The sequence below is a fragment of the Hetaerina americana genome, unplaced genomic scaffold (assembly GCF_022747635.1).
Source record: "Hetaerina americana unplaced genomic scaffold, ioHetAmer1.1.p SCAF_7, whole genome shotgun sequence".
Taxonomy (NCBI): Eukaryota; Metazoa; Arthropoda; class Insecta; order Odonata; family Calopterygidae; genus Hetaerina; species Hetaerina americana.
The window spans coordinates 29,399,833-29,421,004 of record NW_027287316.1 but is presented as its reverse complement, the minus strand read 5'-3'; the positions used below and the strand labels follow the sequence as shown (position 1 = coordinate 29,421,004).

The window sequence follows — 21,172 nt, the reverse complement described above, 5'->3', positions numbered from 1 at the left end:
CTCTCGGACAGATAAACGCTTCCATACTCGTAGGAGAGTGAGCTGGCAGTCAGTAATACTCTACCTACCCCTTATAAGGCGAAGGGCTGCGCGAAAGGTTTTACGACACCGTTTGAACATGCGTTAGAGAACTAATTTCTCTCGTATCTTCCTCTCACTGATGATAATATTCTATTTTTCTGTTTTTAAAAGCAGTACAAAGCCTGAAAATATTTATCGCAGAAGTAATTTGAGTTTTACACCAATTTATTTCAGAAACCAATACTGTTATACCAGTGTTCTTTGAGTTTTTTCATGCAAATTATGACATCAAGGTAGAATCTATGATAATTAAATGCTCTAATACGAATTTAATTTACATAAATCAAGTTGAAGGCATGATTCATTGATCTTATGGTAGTATTTATATCATGGATACCTATTTATTGCTTGCTGACCATGATATTTGGAAGTTGGAAAGACTATCACATTTGAGTGTGTTGAGATTTCAAAGAAAATTGGATGCAGTTTTTTTGCAAAATTTGGACTGGCATATTTTTTAATTCGAATATCAAACTCAAAAAAATTCACTTTTGGAATTTGTGTCAGCTCTTTTCAACTCTAGCTCACTGCGCACTGGTTTGATATGCATCCAGTGTGTTCCTGGGTATTTATGAGTTAAATTATTTCGGTCAGAGAGAGTAACAATAATTACTCGGGCTGTGATGATAAATTAAAAATACACTCATTCTCTACGTGATGTGTTTTTCGAGCTTATCATTTAGAATTTGGAACATTCGTAAAGTCAGCTTTACGTAGAGCCAAATTTAATTTCGCAATTTGGCTACGGGATGCTGGATTGAGAATCATTTGTCACTTTCCCTAGCGTATTATCGCACTTTTTCTTCCACTGATGGGAATATTTCCTTTTTAGAACCTTATGGAATGTATGAACTAATTTTTTATCTGTTGAATAAAAATTGACATTGTATTAATTATTTTATTATATAGTTTATCAAGTAAATGTATTATGCAGACGCTGGTAACGCTGCCTTTTCAATCATTTTAGGAATTTTCCAAAAGGTAGTCAATTTATTGTTCTCCATTCATTTGATCTATTTATCAATTGACACTTTAAAAATCAAATTTAAAAATATTTTTAAATAGCACACTACGGTGCAACAATTACATCAATGACGAGTGGATAAGTGTAACTCCTTTGCTTGACGAGGCAAGTTGGTCTCGGACGTCCTTTGTATGACTTTGTGCTTTGTCTGACCCTTTCTCGAAGTAATATTAATTCATTTCCCACCCTTAATAAAAAAAAAGCTTTATTACACAACCCTGTTTCAACATTACTGTCATCTGTATATAAAAATGAATGTTTCGTGCTAAAACTGGGTTTTGCTTCAAAAACGTCTCAGTGAAGAGATTGAATTATGAGTAATTCTTAACCAATCCGTTTCCTTTAGACTATGTAATAAATTATTTAAGCATGATACTTTACAAGTGATCGAGACGAGAGAAACATCAACTGTTACGTGAACGACTTCTTTAAAGAGAAAAACAGTAATAATTCAATCTTAGAAGAGCAGATAGGAATCTCATTGTTTGGTTTCCGATTGCAAAGGGAAGAGAACAACAGTAGCGCATGTTTTGAGTCGTCCATAAATAGAGGTCTTATTACTCGTTCATTGTCCCAGCGTGCAAAGGACCTTAAGCAATATCAAGTGACCCTGGACGGAGGCCTTGGAAGAATGCAATTCATTATGTGCTCTCAAAAGATTATGACTTAGCTTCAAATGCTGGCGATAAATTTATCTTAAGGAAACAAAAATTGCGCAAGCATGACTGAAAATATGACCACAAGTGTTGACCGAAATTAATAAAAAATTATTCTCCTGGTAAACAAAAGTATACCTACTCCTCCTGGAAGATGGGAGCCACCACACCGATGCATCATTATTTATGGAACCACTAAACAAGATCAAACAATAATATCTACAATAATATAAAAATATTTGACACTAAAATCTCTGTTACCAACCTTTACAACTCCAGTCTTTTCAAAATTTCACAGGAATGCGGATGGGTTGGAGCGTTCGACTGCCGATTGAATGGTTTTGAGTCAAAGTCTTAGGTTAAACCCATGGAGAACCAATCTAAAAAGACCAGAGATGCTATTTTGTGGTCACTAGAACTACGTGGGAAACTAAATGGTGGCTCTATTAACCTAAATATGAGAATTTTACTCGCCAAATGATTAAATTTGGCGTGAGTCCCATTCAAAACTATAAGAATAAACCAACGGATGGATTTCTATGGTGCAAATGTGTTTGTGTAACGAAATTTTGCACAATATGGATTTATAAGATGTCTGATGCAAAATAAATACGTCTTTTTTATATTCTATTGTTTCAGGCTTCACTTCGTGGAAGTATTTAATATCCATACTAAAAAGAAAGACTTTTACTTTTCCACAGATTTTATCATATGGTACAACGCGTTTCACCGACTTGCGGCATCATCAGGTACAAATTTGCTAAACAGACAGTGCCAGAATATATACCCTCAGGACAGAGGGGGGGCGGGGAGGGGTGGAAGGGCCTGAGAGGAGTGGAGGCCCTCACGTTACTTGTGGGGTTGTTTTGACAATTTCCAGGCTAGTTTCTCGGAGAGGAGTGGGAAGGGGTTTGGGACCAATTGCTCATTACATAGGTTGGTGTTAGGGTTTGCCAAGTGCCTTCTTATCTCTGATTGCTCGAGAGCGTCCATTTTTAATCCTTTTGGGAGTATGTGTAATATCTTTCTTCTTTCTTACGTCTTTTTTGCATTTCTTCTCTCCAGCTGAGTCAGAGTTATTAGCATGAATTACTCCTACTCCAATTGAAAAACTCGACATCTTTAAAAGCACGAAACGATTGTCGGAATGAATTTAGCGAGATGGAGCGGAGATTAAGAAAAGAAATTTCTTCAATCTACTCAATAGTTTGAATGCAGCTATCTCTTGCTGTGAAGATAACTTCATTTTGGGCAAAGGAGCCGAATCTGGAAAATAACTTAAACGAGGTAACACACTCAGAGAGAATCGTCGCCTGAAACTCACGGATCAGGAGCAAGAGAAATGGAAGGTACAGTGTCCCTTGAGCAGCACCCGGGTCTTGTCCACCCGCCTCTCGGGCTACTTTTTTTCGCACTGTCTTCCCCATAAGCCTTCATGCCTCTCCGCGCAAAAACAGAGGGTTTGGAATACGTTGAGAAAACTCGTGACGAATGAGGTTCTCCCAGTAAAAAATCTTCAGCATTATCTTCACAACTGAGTGACTCGGACGTGTTTGTTTTTCTTTTGGTCAGACTTACTTAATCGCCCGCAGAAAAACGTCCCTCTACAGTCTCTTTGCGTCACCAATAACCGCTCATAACATGTTTCATCACCGCCAATTCAATGATTTCTAAACAATATTTGTGCTCCATGAATTTACTCAAATACTAATCATCTTCTCTGGCCACGAAAATGAATTAAAAGTGACCAAAGTCGATGATAATATTTTATTAAAGTTCTAATATTTTACTAAAACTCAAAACATTGAAAAATATCTGGACCTATTATGTCACAGTAACCATTTTTTTCATCATACCGTAGATGCCAAAACAATGCTGCGGTAACCTGAGATATTTTTTTGTATTTCGACGATAATTGTTGTTTCGGAAGTTTCGCGAATTATAAATTTAATCCGTAAATCCATGGTTAAGTCCCGCGAATAATAGCTCACACACACATACCCATTACCGTAACGTTAATATCCATCTACGTGTGAGTTGTTATCTACATACGTGAGCACTGGTTCAGGCGCTGGATTGATCTGAAACACTTTAATCTAATGTAAAACACGAAAAAAATCAAAATATAAAAAAATCCTACCCGTAAACATGATGAGCATCTGAAATACCTTGGTAAATATTTATTTCTTTCATTTGAAAAATATACGTCGCTTTCTTCGTCGAGGAGGCATATGGAACAAAAATCACAATAAATACGTTCGCCAATCCATGAAGATCACGTGATGTGCCATACAAACTGGCTCCACTCTCGATAACTAAGAGTGAAGTATTGTCGTACATACATGTATAATTACGACGCAAGGAGCATCGCAATTTTCTTTAACCAATAAATATAGCAGGATACTGGGAAAAATCAACTGACTTTCCAGAAAACAACACAATGAAAGCTGTAATTCCAAGACAGAATCTGTAGGCAGTAGACTGTGAAGAACAATTTCTCATAAAACATAAATTCAATTCAGAGTACGAAATAATTATTCTTTGACTCAGGAAGGGCATTGCCATTATTAAACAAAAGCTAGTGAAGCATAGGATATTAAAGTCCTGAGGAGACTGTGGCGCACTACGAACAATTTTATTTAGTTTTGTTCACAGTTCTCGCACTAATACCATCAATTTAATGGCCAGAAAATCAATGATTTCTTAAGTCATTTGTAGTCCCTGAATTTTCTCTAAGGTCACTACTTTTATTACCACGGCATTAAAATTAAGAAAGCCGGCAAGGCCTGATGGTGAGCTAATCCTTTAACAGTACAAAATAGCACAGCGAGTAAAGTAAATTTTCACAAACCTCTCCCGGCATCGGCTCCAAAGAGGAGAAACCAAAAATGTAAAAACAAAATATAATGTGCACACAGTTAGCAAAGAATTTGAAAATATTACCGCTGAAATTAATTCAACTTCAGAGACAGCCTACTGAACCGTCTCAAATCACGACTTGACAGGAATATTAATGAAATAAGACAGTGGTGACAAATAAACTTTGAATTTATCGAGATTAAAACACAAAATATAAGAAAAATGATATTGCATATAATCTATTAAGAAATGTTAGCATAAAACTGTACAAATATTGGACTGCGCAATGCAAAAATACATAAAGCGAAATGCAAGAACGAAGCTGATATCGATCTATCACAGATTTTGATATACTACATAGCAAATAAAAATGCAATTTTAATTGGCAAATATGGGTCGTAAAAAGTAAATATCGCGATTGAGAAACAAACGCCGTGGATAACTTCTCGATCGCGAGGAATGAATGAAGCCATGGGCAAATGAACTAATAGTAGCAAAGGCTGAAGACATAATAAAAAAAGATATTGCTACCCCTCCATTCACAAATTAAAATGTTAACTCCGACTCGATCCGTAAACATAGTTGTCATATCAAATACCTGGAACTTAGAGGTGACAAAGATGATGGAAGAGATATAACTAACACGAGAGAGTGTAAAAAAACTCTTCAATTACAGCAGCAGAAGAAGAAACTCCCGAACATTCATTCGATATGGTGAAAAAAATCTCTGACTGGAGTGACGTAACGAGACGATCATGATGCAGTGTTTGCTATTGGAGTCACCAGACGCTTGTAATGTTTGCCTTGAGGGCCGAGATAAAGAGAACAACTTATATTGACATTAGTGAAACGTATCAATAAAAAAAAATCCACCTCGAGCTGGTGTTGACTCACGACGGTTCCAAAAGATACACAGTAAAGGGCTAAGACAAAGCGGCATGGTATTTTAAGAAATGGTGACTACCTCAATTCTTTGAATTCTAATCCTTAAAATGGGGCTTATTTCGCTATAAATGGCTCCAAAAAGATATACAAAGTCAAATACTTAATTCAGGTCATGCACAAGTTGTCAAAGAAGGTCACAAGGAGATTCAAAGATGTCACAAAAGCGGAGCAATTCATTCCAAATCTAATGCCACCCATGACTTCATTCCGGGGGAGATCATTGTGATGAACTCAAAGATCGGCCTGGGTTGGTGTACGCAGGTGATCTTAAAGCTCCAAACTAAGACGTTATGCATGGGAATACACATAATAACAGGAAAGGGTGGGGAGGGGGGGCATTTCCCTTCACAGCCATACCATTTCCAACGAAGCTTAAGTAACCGATAAATCTAAGGGATATTAACATTTTGGGCGGCGTTAGCGATGGCGTTGGCCCAAGGCATCAATGGGGATCTGAACCCAGGATCCTCCAATCCTTGAACCCATTCCATAGCCCAATGATCTACCCAGAATGCTACCACGCTGTCCCTTGAAAAGGGGTAATAAAACGATTCAAATTAATACAACGGTGTAAAAGTCGTTTTTGAAGGTTGTATATTGTGCGCCTCAGTGCTATCTTATAACTATAACTAATAATTATAAAAATTATAAAGTAATATAAAGAAAAACATCCGATCTTCAAAGGGGGAAGGAAAGTATAATACTCATAAATATACACATATAATACCCATAAAAACCGATATAACATCCTGTGGCATATGGCGCATGCATCCCAGTTTTGGATGTAGCCAGTGAACGTAATGCAGGTGCCATATTTGTAGATAATACTTCATGCCTTGTATGTACACATAAGGGAACCTAAGGATAGGGGAGACTTTTAATGGGATAAGGCACTACACCCTACTCTACTCCTAGACCATAACTAACGTGACACAAAATATCCTTAAGCCCTGAACTAAATATTACGATAGGTCATTCTTTAGCTTTTCATACTTTCTACTAAGTTCATTCACAATTATTTTATTCCACCATCTCGCTTTCTCAACAACCTCTTCTTCATTATGGTATTCAGCAACTCATCGCCTCTAAAATATCCTGCAGCCACTTGCCCTACCTTCTCCGAATCACGCCTAGAACTATGTCTAGAACATCATCATTATTTCCTCTCCATCAATTTTATTTTCTGCATTATATTAATCAAACGTAACACATTAAATGAATCAGGGTAAGGATTCTCGATGCTGCGAAGTTAAGATACTCTCATTACTTTGGGAATCAAGCATCCAGGCATTTTTTTTCAAGTGTCGATGTGTGAGCACCGAATAGAATAGTTTTCCCATTATTTTTTTAATTGTTTTAAAAACTAATTTTCAATGTCAATCATTACAGTACCAAGTAATTCTCATTTTTCAATGAATATATGTGTATATAAATTACAGATTTAGGTGTGATGTGGTAGACCTGTTCAGTGATAACAGAGACGAAAACACTTGCGATTTTTCATTTTATAACATATCATGAAAATATATATCTTTATTAATTTATTAATGAAAATTACCTTGCCTAAAAACACATGCCTTACAAAGCCACGAAAGTAATTCGGATTCCGTGAACCGTAGCAATATAACCTATAGTTATTTTTTACTCTGAAATATGGATTGCGTAAATAATACGGAAACGATCCAGGTACTCAATGGAGTATAATGCCTAAATTACAGCCATGCTCACATTTAAGTTGTTTTGCGATTGAAAACAGTGGGTCAGGATCCGCATCGGCCAAATATGTTTGCAAAATTGAAAGTTAAGTTTCGATCACATAGGCCGGCCATAGTGCGACGCATTGTAAATTATTACTTGAATATTTGGTTTCTTTTCCTAAAGGAATTTCTCATTTATAATCTCCCATTTACTCGTATAACGGAATTTTATGAAAACAATTTTAGACTAAATTGCCAGAGAGTTAAGGTGCCGGTTTTTCTAAACATTAACACTTGTATCTCAGGAATTACATTATCTGTTCATTTTTAAGTGTCAGTCTAACATGCCATTTACAGAGGTTTCATTTCCTCTACGAATCAAAGATTTTCCATAAGGCAGTATGTGTGGAATGCAGACATCTGGAAAATAATATTTTTCAATCATTATTACTATGGGATACCCTTAGTATCAATAATTTCAATTAAGAAAATATAATTTCAAGATGTTATATTACTGTGCTATTGGGTGAAAACTGTCAATAATATATATGTGTTTTTAAAAATAAAAATATCTCTTCAAGCATCGTCTCGGAAAAAGTCATCCAGATAAGGAAAAGCAACAGGTAACTCTCGATTTTTGTTCGGAAGGTATGTGGCTATGCAAATAAAAGTTTAATGACCAGGGTATGTAACTTTAATCAACATAAAGTTCATTGAGAAGTTGACAATTATCAAATGTATTGGTGGAAAATTGTGATTGTAAATGGCACTAAAAAACTTAAAATATTTTGGTTATGCAAAGCGGCATCGCCGTAATACTCGTGCATAGCTTATTTGTTTATGCTGAATGCGGGAAAGTTGTCAGTATATCGAGTACATCTATAAAAGTTATTTAAATAATTGAGAGGCTTTCGGAATTGAAAAATTCCCGCATGGCATACATTCATGGATACGAGAGACAGAGAAGAAGATTTCAATGATGAGTACACCAAAACGACCTTGGATAATTCAAGTAAACATAGAGGAAAAAAGAATCCACAAAAAATAAACCCAAAATCAAATCGGGTAATGAAAGGCTCTTCGGACTGCTAGGTCACTCGTTTGGAATTATTCACAATTTATGAGATCGAAAACGCAAACAAAGCTAATTTAACACACGGCGTTTTATTTTAACATAATCAGACTTGGATACTCTTATGCATGACTACTTAAAAGAGACTCGTTAAGTCACTAGAGCGAGAATATTGCTATTAAAATACTTAAAAGAACATAAAAAAGTAAAATGCTGCTTCATCTGATCGGAGAAAAATATGGTACAAAGCTTCCCTTCTTCGCTTGTTCATGAACATCGGACGATTATCCAACTAGCAAGACGACAACGTAATTAATTATCCATTCAAGGGATGTGATCAGCGAATTTTTAAAAAATTCATTTGAAAAGGATAAAAAAACAAGGTCTTTTTTTTGCGAAAACGATGAAAGCAGACCCTGGCTGGAATTGGAGGATAATCCAGTTAATCGGAGTTAATCCAGTATGAAACAAAACGAATTTTCCGGGTGACACCAAGGCGCAAGAAGAATGACTCATTTAGTAAAAATAAGAGATAAACGGTATCGGAAAGAATATCCATCAACGAACGACTTAAACGTCGCACGGATGGGTGATCTCGTAAGACGGAAGCAACACATTCAAGACTCTGCAGTCTTTGACGCTTGCGACGTGGTTAGCACCAATGAAAGAAACTTACCTGCCCCAACGCAAACTTGAACTACTTAACTATACCTGGATATCAAGGTCTCAGAACCGGCCATCCCGCCTCGATATTATGTCCCATTATTCCGCAATTATAAGTTCGTTAAATGTCATAATTGATGAAAGTAATGCTGTAATATAAATGTGACGAAAATATGCTTTATTATAAATATTGACACGTAGTCAGAATACCTTTTGGCATGGAGCTGAAAATAGATTGTTTTTGTTTCATTTTTTTAAGGCGAAATTTTCAAAAAATTATTGTCTGAAAGGGATTAAATACGCATACCTCTCAATCTATGACTCTATTTATACATATAAATACAGATATTCTAATAGTAGGTTGAGAGATAGTAGTTGCGGACCGCTTGAAAATAGATGGACGCTATCCTTGAGGATAACAGCCTTTATCAGCCCGCACACATTCGATCAGTTTACGGAGTCCTACACCATTTTGACAAATGGCGAAAAGAACTTAGAAATATCCATCTCATAATCACTCAATTAATGCCGGCATAAAAATATTTCCAAAAGTAACTTAACTTTATTAATTTCAGAATACTGTAACAATTGCGCATTTTAATATTTTGCCGGTCAAATGGAAACAAGGACGGCGCTCCAGGTTCTTTCATTGGTTCATCTGTTAGCACTAACTGGAAATTACGATGACATGAAATTAAATGACTTAAATTATAACTCTTTTACTTGATGATAAATTTTTATCTCTCTCGCTGCCATCATGTTGGTCAATTATCAGTCAATCGGAGAAGCAAAACCTATGTGACATAAGCTGCTCATGCGCTCTGACAGATCTCAGGGGTGGAACCAATGACCCCACATTAAAACTTTCAAAATTTTTTGTGGCGTAAAACTCTTTTTTCAACTGCTCTCACTTTTTCTCTTACCCTTCACCAATGGAAGGAGGAGAAACCTTAAATTTTTTTAGAAAACATGAAGAATTTTCTAACACATGCAAGTAATATCAATACCTTAAATATTAAAAATAAATTAGCCTATTTAGAGTAAACTATTGTAGTAGTTTTTAGGGGAGGCGTCCGACAGCTAAGGTCATTTTCGTCATTAATGATTGATAAGAAAGGAGGAAGGGTGGAGAGACACCCGCCTCGGAATTAACCTACTCTTAACGAAAGACGCCAAGGGGTCCGTAGTTTAACGTCCCATCCGGCGGACGGCGCACCCACTCAAAATACTCTCTAGAAAGCACCTCAAGTTGGGATCGGGATCAGGACACGACTGAAAAATATTATTCACCTCTAGGATTCGAACCCGAGCCCTCAGGGTGGGAAGCTAGTACACTAGCCCCCGCACAACCCGATCCCCTTCTAGCCTACAGGTATAATAATACGAATCTCATCATAGCCGTCAAAAGAAATTAATGAGCAATAACTATTAACGAATATTAATTCAAGTTAGTTTCATCAATTCAAGTGACATAAATGTCGGTGAGTACAATAGTAAAAAATGAAAAAAAACCATTTACCCATCTCAAACACTTGGTGGCAGTTAATTTATTAGCTAAGTATTCATTTTAGCTGTATTTATGAACTCGGAATTATGCAATTTAAAATATTTTCCTCTATTTATTACCCAAGATAAAAATTTGAATACCAAAGGAAAAAATACGAACGTCCTAGTCCTTATATAAATAAATTCTACAATATTCCGATACAGATATGTCGGAGCATATTAATTTCTACATGTATATATTTTTTTAGATGTTCACAGTATGTAATGTAGCGTAATGTATGTCTGTTTATCTATGTGCATTTAAGTGTGTGCACGTGTATAGGTATTATGTTTTTATGTATATATATAACGATTGTACGGAAGAACTCACACGAGCCTCACAATAATGGGCTGACATAATATAACACAAATAGAAAAGAATAGACACATTTAAAAGAACACTCACACGGTAAATTGTTCGAGCTTTCGGCCCTCTCAGAGGCCTTCTTCAAGTGAGACTGACCAGAAGTCTCAATTTGATGAGTTAAATAAAAGAAGGGACCATTTGGTTTCAATTTCGCCCAATAAAGAAAGACCCCTATCTATCTATACGGATTATTATTTTTCAGGTATTATCAAATATACAACGATACTAAAATAGATGACAACTATTGCAGAGAAAACGAGTGATATAGAATTTGGCTAAACTTGAAAAGCTGATTACTGATACTGAGCCTTATTGAAAGAACATGATAAAAATGAGACTGTAAAAAAATGGAAAACTTATTACCTCATGGAAGCAATTTAGGAGAATTACGCAACAATTCTGCCACCAAAAAATCTTCAAAGCGAGGTGTAGGAACGATCTCGATTTCCGAAATAAAATTGAAGGTCATTCATAAGATGAAAGTCCAAGTCAACTCGAAAAAAGAAAAACACAAAAAAAAGGCATGAGAATATTTGAATGCAGAGTATGAATTGGAGGTTGGTTGAGTCACGAAATATCTCTAAGTCGAAACTATAAGAAGTATTGCACGTTATGCAACGGCGTCCACTGCCGTGAACTTTGAAACCAGTGATCACTTGGGATTTCTTGAACACACAATATAATTTAGCTTTCCAATCGAACGTGTCCCGAAGGTAAGACGAAAAAGAAAAACCAGTTTCTCAGACACACTTAATTTTCACAAAGCGCACAAGTTTAATATTATTGATTGTTTTTTTACCGTTCAAGGTAGGTTTTAGAAGGACAGAGAGCGATAACGATATGTACATTTCTTTGCCTTTTCTAGCAAAACACAACCTGAAATCCGGCCATAAAATAAACCCTTTTTTAATTCCACATTCTTCCTTACTTCCGTCCAAGATGAATATCCTATCCTTTCCCTTCCCCATCCTCGTTTACCTAACGTTCTCCTCTCTTATCTATTACGGTCTTCAACATCCCATTGTCATCCATCTTTCCTACGTCCTTTGGATTTCTCCCAACAATCCTCTCTGCTCCCCTTTCACCATGTCCACTAGCACTTCCTCGTTTGTTTTCCTTTCTCCCCATTCCACCTTTTCCATCCTATTCCGCACCCACGGTTCAAAAGCTTCCAATCGGCTCCTATCGTCTTGCCTCAACGACCAAGCTTCCGGGCCTAACAAAACCGTGCACAATATTAAAGTTTTGACGAGTCTTTTCTTTACATCTTTACTCAATGCCCCTGTCACAAGATTCATTGTCTAACGCAATGTCTCTTACTATGTCCGACGATCTTTTTCCAAAAACATTGCCTCTGCAGGTTAATTGTTCCATCTACTCATGCACTCAATTTTATGGTTCCAAAGTAAATGAACACAAAAGTATGGTTCCTTTTATTTTTTCACTTGAAATGTCCTAGGCAAAGGGAAAACGTTTTCGTTCGCATGGCAGTCCATACTTACAATTTCATTTAACATATTCAACGCAAAATAAGGATGCATAAATGAAGACTATAAGATCTTATTATAAGACTTATTATGAACACAACACACATAACAAAAGACTTGGGCACACAATCCCCAAAAGATAATAGTTGTTTTATCCCAAGATAAGCCACAGTTTCCGTCGGATTTTACGATATAGTGTCGATTTGAGGAAATAAAAGCACATTTACCCAAATAACAGTATTTTTTCTCTTCTTCGGAATTTAGCAATCGGATATATGCCGTAAAATCGAATAGTTCATATTGGTAGAAAAAAATATAAATGTGATGCAAGCAGACCATTTGGTCTTCACGTGAAGGCAGATTTACGTGGAGTTGTGGAAGAGGAGCGTGTTCATAATTACGTACGTCGATTCCCATACTACATCCCCTGGGTGGCTTAGTTTCCAAGTCAGTGCACCATGAAGGTGGCCAATGCCACTTCCTACGGTGACCAACTGTACAAATTCGGAGGAAGAAATGATAAAAAATAAATCATGATACGTAAAACTGAATTTTTTCATCGAAAACGTGCACTGTTCGACTTCTAATTGTTTCCCTCACCGACGTTTGCACCATAAATGACGCTTTTGACTTCGTCATACGTCATTTTATATTTTAGGTACCCTAAAATTTCCGCACCTTCAGCCTGTATTATTAATAACTAAGGTTCTGAATATTCTGTATCTCACCTTCCTTCACCTGGTGACAAGCGCGGTGGCGTCACATGATGCATGTTAAAGGTACTCGTATTTCCATTAAGTCAATGCGGTTCGGCAATCATAATAGGATTTTTACTGTTTATATTTTCTACAAATTTCTTCTCCTTAAAAAAGTGCGTTTAGCCAATTATTTATAGCGCTGAATAAATAGCTTAGGATACCACTGCAATCCTTAAATCGGGGAAAAGGAGAATGTGGTGGGGTGACTTCCGTCTTAAAATGGAAAGATTGCTCACATTGCCCAAGGTATTAAGTTCAAAAATAAAATAATTACTCTGGTAAGTAAGTATGACGAATTCGCATTACTGGGAAATAACACTTACTAACGGGAGGAACATCCTCTAAGTCCATGTAAAGAATGAAAAATAAAAGCCCAACTTCCGAGCAATAGAAACTCTTGAGATGGCAAGAAAGAAACAAGCAATAACTTCATCAACCTAACCTCCATGAATGATCATACGATCTCATGCTTCACTTTGTGGGAATTTTTCATGTTACAGAAAGAACACTTAAAATTACCACTAACATTTTATTTTCCCACAGATATAAAAGGTCTGTCCTAAAAGTAGTACTACTTATTTTTTCCCTAATGAACGGACGGGTGGCGGTTTCTCTGGCTGGGCTCGAGGGAGGGGAGCCTCAGAAAAGGCTGGAGGCCGGTGAAAGTTGGCTCCCAGCCTTTGCGGAGTGCGGATCATTCGTTTGCGAAACGTCTATAACATGACCTCGTTACGCTCAGTCATAAACAGGTTATTAGAACAGCGGTTCGCCATGAAAATTTTGCGTGAAACTGGGCAAAACCGGGAATGAGACTCCTGACATGCTCAAGACAGCTTATGGTGATAACGCCATGGGTAAATCTGGTATTTTAAGGGGCACAAGTTGTTTCGGGAGGGTAGGGCAGATGTTGAAGACGCCGATCGTTTAGGACGCCCTTTGACCTCAAAAAGTGACGAAAATCTTGACAAATTGAAGGCTTTGTTGGACAGGGATCGCCGATTAAGTGTTCGCATGGTTTCTGATGAACTTGGCATCCCTAAAAGTGATGTGCATCGATTTGTGACTAAAAATACGGGCATGATGAAGGTGTGTGCGAAATCGGTGTTGCGAGTGCTCTCGGACGAACACAAGGAAACTCGCACACGGATCTGCCAAGAGCTTCTCGACCATGAGAGTGAGGATCTAATTTTTGTAGACAATGCCCCACTAGACTTCTTTCTCTCCCCCGCCTCAAATCCGGGCTAAAAAGACGTCACCACGGTTTACAAGCGTTACAACAGGCCGTGACGAGGTAGCTCAGCAGTATTCCGGGCGCCGAATTCCAGAAGGCGTACGAGGCGTGGAAAACCCGTTGGCAGCGGTGTGTGGACGCACAAGGGTGCTACTTCGAAGACTTTGGATTGAATTTTTCAATTCTGGCAATACATTTTGTAATCGAATCAGTCCTTCTACTTTTGGGACAGACCTTGTTAATGAAGGTGTCGTAAACGAATGAAAATGAAAATAAACTATTTGTGAAAATTACTCGGGTTCTCTCTGTTACTTTTCCAACGAATGGTCCAAGGGAAGGCAATAGCGTCATGTGCCATTAGTCGAACAGGGTACCGCCCTTGAATTATATTTCAAAAATTCTGACAGCAGAGAAATATTCAAAAGAACTTACCGACTACTTTAGAATCACTTAAACGTTCTTTGGCAAGGTAAAAAATATTCGCATGTAGATACATGCTTTTAGCCTTTTTCGAAAATATTTATCAGTTTCATATTTTTCAAAAATATCTAGATATTCTCGTAGACGGCGAAAGACGTTTCCCATTGAATCTAGCGCTGACATACTCTAGCCTTATGCTGTGCTATAGTAACACAGGTAGTTTTAAACTTTATTGTCTTACTCTAAGCCATGCCACCCAAAGACTTTAATCAAATGTGAACCAGAAGGTGGAATGAGACCTACCAGAAAGCTTGGTGAGTGTGATTTGAGTATTTTAAACTTCAAGGCTTGTAAAATATTCTCTTTTAGAGCTTAGAGTAGGCTCTGTGCCGCTTGCGATTTCCAATTAACTTATGGTGTCCATAAGAAAGTTTCATTGTCACTAGGGCTGCCCAAATGCAATACCGGGTTTACAATCAGGTACTTTCCGGCTGGTAGCCAACCGCAGGTCCTACAGATCGACGGATCCAAATATTTTAATTTGTTTAAGATTTCACAGGGTTCGAGGAAATAAAATACTGGAGCTTTCGTGAAACAAAAGGTACGTTCAAATCAACAACGCGAGTAGCGGTCGACCCTCTACGCCCAACGGACCAATCTCCCCTTCTCTGAGCTAAAAATCTGTACCAAAATGAATAAATTCCACAGCGTAAAAATCATTCCCTTTACCTGGATTCGAACCTGGATCCCTCGATGTCCGACGTTGTGGCGCCTCGGTAGCCTAACTGGCTAAAGCACTCGGCCGGACATCGAGGGATCCGGGACCAAATCTACGTCAGATATATGGAGTATTTTTTTAGTAATATTTATAATTTTAGATACATTAACGATTAAGAGCATGGCATTTCGGCTAACTGCAAAATGTTTTGTCGACTTTGGAGGTAGAGGAGCAGCATTCATCTTCCTACACGATAGCACGACTTCCAATCGCGAGTGCATGCAGAAACATATCTGTAAATCATGAATATTTATTTTATGATATGAAAAAACGACTTATGATAAGAAATGCTGACACGAGTCAAGTCTACGATAAACTAAGCGAAGAGCATGCCAAAGAACTGCCTAAGTTAGTTTTTCCCTTAATAATTTTAATGACGTAAGCACCATGAATACGAGTTCTCAGTATTTATGATAAAATAAATCATCTCTCTGAATATCAATTATTAGTAACTCAATTTTCATTGAAACGCCTTGGCAAAATTAAAGTTACACGAAAAAGAAAAAAACATATTTCTTTGATGAAGTTTTCTCGGGTCTTCCACCGGGTCAGAGGTTCCATGCAGGCACCTTGCCGGGACAACATGGAACTCCTGACCCGGTGGAAGACCCGAGAAAACTTCATCAAGCAAATACCCCGGGAAAGCACCAGATCAAACATATTTCTGCATTTGCTAATGTTTTAAGCGACATTTTATCCGAAGAAGGATCCACTTATTTTACCTCCAGAACTATTGGCGGATTATGTAGTACCTGTTTAAAAATAAATGTTCTTTCTATTTTTGAAATTTTACTTTTAGGTTCTGATTGGTCCGGGTAGAGCTAGGCCGAATAAAGTTTTTGGCGCATAATATACGCACATTCGATGAGGGGAGACAAATTCTTGCCCTTACCCACCCTAGGTTTTTCATCGAGTTCCATCGATACGCAGGGAATCGCACGACCCTACCACTACGCTGCAACGCCACCTAAGGGCCAAGCAACCAAATTAATATCCTTAGATTAATTAAAAATTAGAAGGAACATATATTTTTAAACGAGTTCTACAAAAGCCGCAAGTAAATTTTGAAAAAAAAGTAGGATATTCAACGAATAAAATGTCAATTGGAACATAAGACAATCCAGAATAGTGTTTGTTTCCCTTCCCGTAGATCGCCACTAATACGTCGGTCGGTAGATTCGACGCTCGCTGGAATTTTCGGCCAGCATTCATTCCTGTGACTCTCGGCGGATTTCGCATCGCTCGCATCGAATCAACCTCGTTTCTCCCACTCTGGTGAAATGTTCAGAGTTGAATCACGTCAGCGACTCCAAACGACACGAAATACATGTAAAGTAGAAAAGGCGCTGCTATTCGACCCTCGTCGTGACGCGGAAATGGCATAATACCGAGCAACGAAATGGGTTGCTTACAATCGAATTACTATCAAAATTCGAGGAATTAACGCGAAAAAAAAGTCCCAGATGAAAACGCTAAGGCGAAAAACACGGGCTTTGGAATATAATCACTGAAGTTAAAAAAAGACAAAACAGAAACACGGAATTTCCACAATTAATTGTGAAACTGATGTTTCTTTTATCAGTAAAAATTGGAGAAATTTCAACGAGAAACGGTTAAAGCAGTGTAATATATCGGGAAAGGAGAAAAATAAAGATTACTCACAATTGACACCTGGATTGTCCGCCATATCCCGTGCTCCCCGAGGGACTCGCCGGTTCAATGAGGAAAGACCGGTGAAGACGTCGTCGAAGTGCTTAGGAGGGCGACGCAAAGAAGGACCGCAGCGTCTCCGGATGGTAAAAGACGAAGCACCGAAACGGACACCGATAACACCTCCTACCAACTCTCTCCCGTCGTCTGACAGTTGTGAGAGACGCTTATATATGTATAAAAATATGCGCACATACGCAACATAATCGGGCGTACTGGTACATGATTACACTACATATATAGTGGGGCGGAGAGAGATTAAATGTGTGTAAATATAACAGCGGGAGAGGCGCGTGCCGCGGGGAGATCGAGTGAGTTACACGCCGGTGTGGGAATGTATATGTAGTACGTCTGTTTCTTCCGTCCCATGCGTCACACTGTCTTCCGTGCGCCTCCCCCGCCTATCCCTCGCCCCGCCCCCCGTGCCTCCCCTTCGACTCTCACTCGGAGGGGCAGGAGAATGGAGAGGAGGGTGGGAAGCGATGGGAACAAACCCAACCTCACCCCCAGTACGTCCTTCTCCCTCTCATTCTCCCTCTCCTTCCCTCTCGTCGAGCGATGAATGGCGTTGGGCGGGCTGTAAAAGTTGACGCGGGAGTCATCACGGAGTTGCTACCTTTTATTGTCACCTGTGCTGCCCTTGTCCCGTCCGAGCGCATTCGTCGCCGGTGGGCCGAAACGCCAATTTCTTTGGACGATTCAGGTTCGGAAACTTAACGGATTTTGACGATCATCAGGGATGGGTATTCGGTGGGTTTATTTATCGAGAATCGATCACTCAAAGAAGACTTTTTTGATTGGGATATTTTTTCCCCTCTAAACTCTACCTCAAGTATAACCTAGATGCATTTTGAAATTATAAATTACCCCTGAACAAACCAAAACGCTTTCCACGCATATTTGATTGATTTGTGGAAACAGGTTGGACTCGCCTATTTCTATAAATGTTCCAAGAAAGATTACGGATTTTTTAGAATAATCTTTCTCATAAAAAAATCATTTGATAAAAGATACTCATGAAACTTTTTCAGTAATTTCATAGTGTAAAAACCATTCGCCTTGACCGGGATTCGAACCCGGATCCATCAAAGTCCGGTCGAGGCGTCCTCTTAAATTGTGAAATTTCTGAATATACTAAGAGGACGACTCGATAGCTTAACTGGCTAAAGCACTCGACCGGATATAGAGGGATCAGGGTTCGGATCCCGGACAAGGCGAATGTTTTTTACACTAGGAAATTGTTGCATTGAAATGCATAATAACGGAAGACTCCGTTTAAAGTTACTGTTGCGGCATCTCTCACAGTTTCTATGAAATTTCCCATGAAACTAATTCCTAGTCATTTTATCCCTTTCATTCCCATACTAAGTACTCAATAAAATGCTTTCTTTGTATATTTCTGAGATGAAATTTGTTTAAAAAAATAAAAAATTTTAGTTTTGGAATTATTTTTGGATCGATTCCCAATTTTCTCACTAATTAGGTTACGCTGGTGAGTGAATTGAAAAACAAAGAATTAAAATAAAAAAGAAAAAGTTACAAAATCAACAAAATTCTACTTTAACGAGGTTGATATCAATAATCTAAATCCAACAAGACCACAAGGATGGCCATAACCCAATAGTTTCTACGTTCTAAAGGTTGATTTGCCCACGGATAATGGTTCACTGCGCGTCAGACCACTGCTGCCGGCCAGTGACTACGACCCCCCACTTTTAAGGATACTTCATTCGCACGGCCTGACCTCGCTACCTCAAGGAACTGTCGCTCTGCTCGCCGACCGTGGTCAAACTCGCCGCACTAGAAATGGCGTCACATTGATATTGTTCCGAATCGCTGATTCCAAATTTGAAACAATAAAGCTAGAGGGTATAAAAAACCAGGAGGAACAATTCAATAGTCTCGGGTTCAACCCTGTTAAAATGACATCTTTGGGGATCTAGATGGTGTGGTGGCTAGCGTACTGGCTTCCCACCCAGTGTACCAGGGTTAGAATCATGGAGAAGATAGATTTTTTTCATTGGTATCCCGATACCTCTTCGAGGTGCTTTGTGCAGAGCCCTTAGATAGAGTACGCCGTCCGTCGGATGGGACGTTGAGCTCCGGACCCCTAGGCGCCTTTCGTTAAAAGTAGGTTAATGCCGACACCAGGCTTCTCTCCACCCTTCCACTGTCTTATCCATTTTTAATTGTGCAAATGACCTCAGCTGTTGGTCGCCTCCCCAAAAACTGCAACTATTACCAAGTTGTTCGCATGCAGCGCCATCTGTGTATTGCTTCGGAAATCACTGATTTTGTTTATAAAGCAGGAGTCGTTTGCCTGTCTGTGCCGAATGTAGAACACAATGTCCGCGAAAATCGTTGTTCCTGCTAATTAAGAAATGCGTGAATTGAAGGGGTTGTGTTAAGCAAGGCTTAGAAGTGTCGCAATTCTTAATTCTGTCTTCATCATTGGACACAGGGCTAAGCATTGCGTCACTTGACCATTGCCGAGTTTCAAGGAGGATGGAGAGACTGTTGAAAATTTTCAAAATGCGAGAGAGAGGGGGGTGGAAATGCAATGGTAATGAAAGAGGTGCTCCGTCGCTTTAGCTGGAGCAAATCTGGGATCCATTGGAAAGGTGTTAACTTTTCCAGGTTTTGGTAAAATATTTCCCGATTTCATAAGACTGAGGCCACCTTTTGGTGCCTAGGTGTACGAGGTCTATTTAAAAAACTTTCCGAACTTAATTGCAAAAAGAATACTTCACTAACAAACTATTGGTCAGGGTCCCCGTCAAAGTAGTCTCCTTTCCAAAGTATACACTTATCCCAACGGTGTTTCCCCTTTTTGAAACCGTCCTGGAATGTTACTTCCGGAATGCTAATAAACTCCTCCATCGAATTTTTCTCTATCTCTGGTATGATGGCAAAGTTTAACTTTGAGCGAGGTTTTCGGTTTGGTGAACAGGAAAATATCACATGGAGCCAGGCTGGGTGAAAAGGATGGGTAGGTAAGCACAACGGTTTTGTTTTTGGCCAAAAACTCACGAGTTTTGAGAGACAAATGAGCCGGCGCGTTGCCGTGGTGAGAAAACCACTCGCCGCTCCACCTAAGTTCAGGCCGTTTTTTCCTGATTCTCTCAGCATCACCTCGACATTCGAGCAAACTTTTCGAGCTTTATTGGGGCGGGGGGTGGGGGTGATTGACCAATCCATTGCGAAGATTGAAATTTTGTTCCGATACCATAAACATAAACCCATGCCTCGTCACCTGTTATGATCCTGGACAAGAAGTAGTCATCCTCTTCAGCTCGATCAAACAGATCCTGAAACACGTACTTAAACACGATGTTGTTTCTGGTCTGCTGTCTGCATCGGGTGAGGCATGAATTTGGTGGCGAATCTATGCATAGTCAACTTTTCAGCCAGGATTTTATAGCACGAAACAATCGAAATGCCAAACTTTTCTGCAAATTCCTTGATTGTGAAACTTAGATTTGCAAGAACGAGATCGTTCACTCTCTCGAGGTGGGGGTCATCAGTCGACCTTGATGGTCTTCTGGAACGCTCGTCGCCCTCACTGATTGCCGCCCTTTTTTGAACCGGACAAACCATTCATAACACGCGGTACGTTTCATAGCATCCTTATTTAAAGCCTAGGTAATCAAGTCAAAATATTCGTGAATGATTGGCGTAGTTTCACGCAGAATATCACAGAACAACACTGCTCCTTCAAAAAGCTCATTACTGCGGATCCAATTTTTTGCTGCCCTCCACGAAGACCCATTCACATTAACGGCCGTAAGTAATCAACAAAACAAGTTATCAACAAAGTGGTTGAAGGCAGTTATTCGGGAAGTGTTCGCAGACACAAAGGCTTCAAGTTAATCAAAAAAT

The 21,172-nt window shown here is 38.8% G+C and overlaps 1 protein-coding gene across 2 annotated transcripts in view; it reads right to left on the bottom strand.

The window, feature by feature from the left end:
• The window catches only part of LOC139696376 (endothelin-converting enzyme homolog), a 107,158-nt gene extending 89,559 nt beyond the window's left edge, over positions 1 to 17,599 (bottom strand). For both annotated transcript variants that reach the window (XM_071595123.1, XM_071595125.1), the window contains exon 1: positions 17,246 to 17,599. In XM_071595123.1, coding sequence (XP_071451224.1) covers positions 17,246 to 17,270 — 25 coding nt within the window. In that variant the 5' untranslated portion in view covers positions 17,271 to 17,599. The remainder of the gene's footprint in view (positions 1 to 17,245) is intronic.
• Positions 17,600 to 21,172: the final 3,573 nt, after the last annotated feature.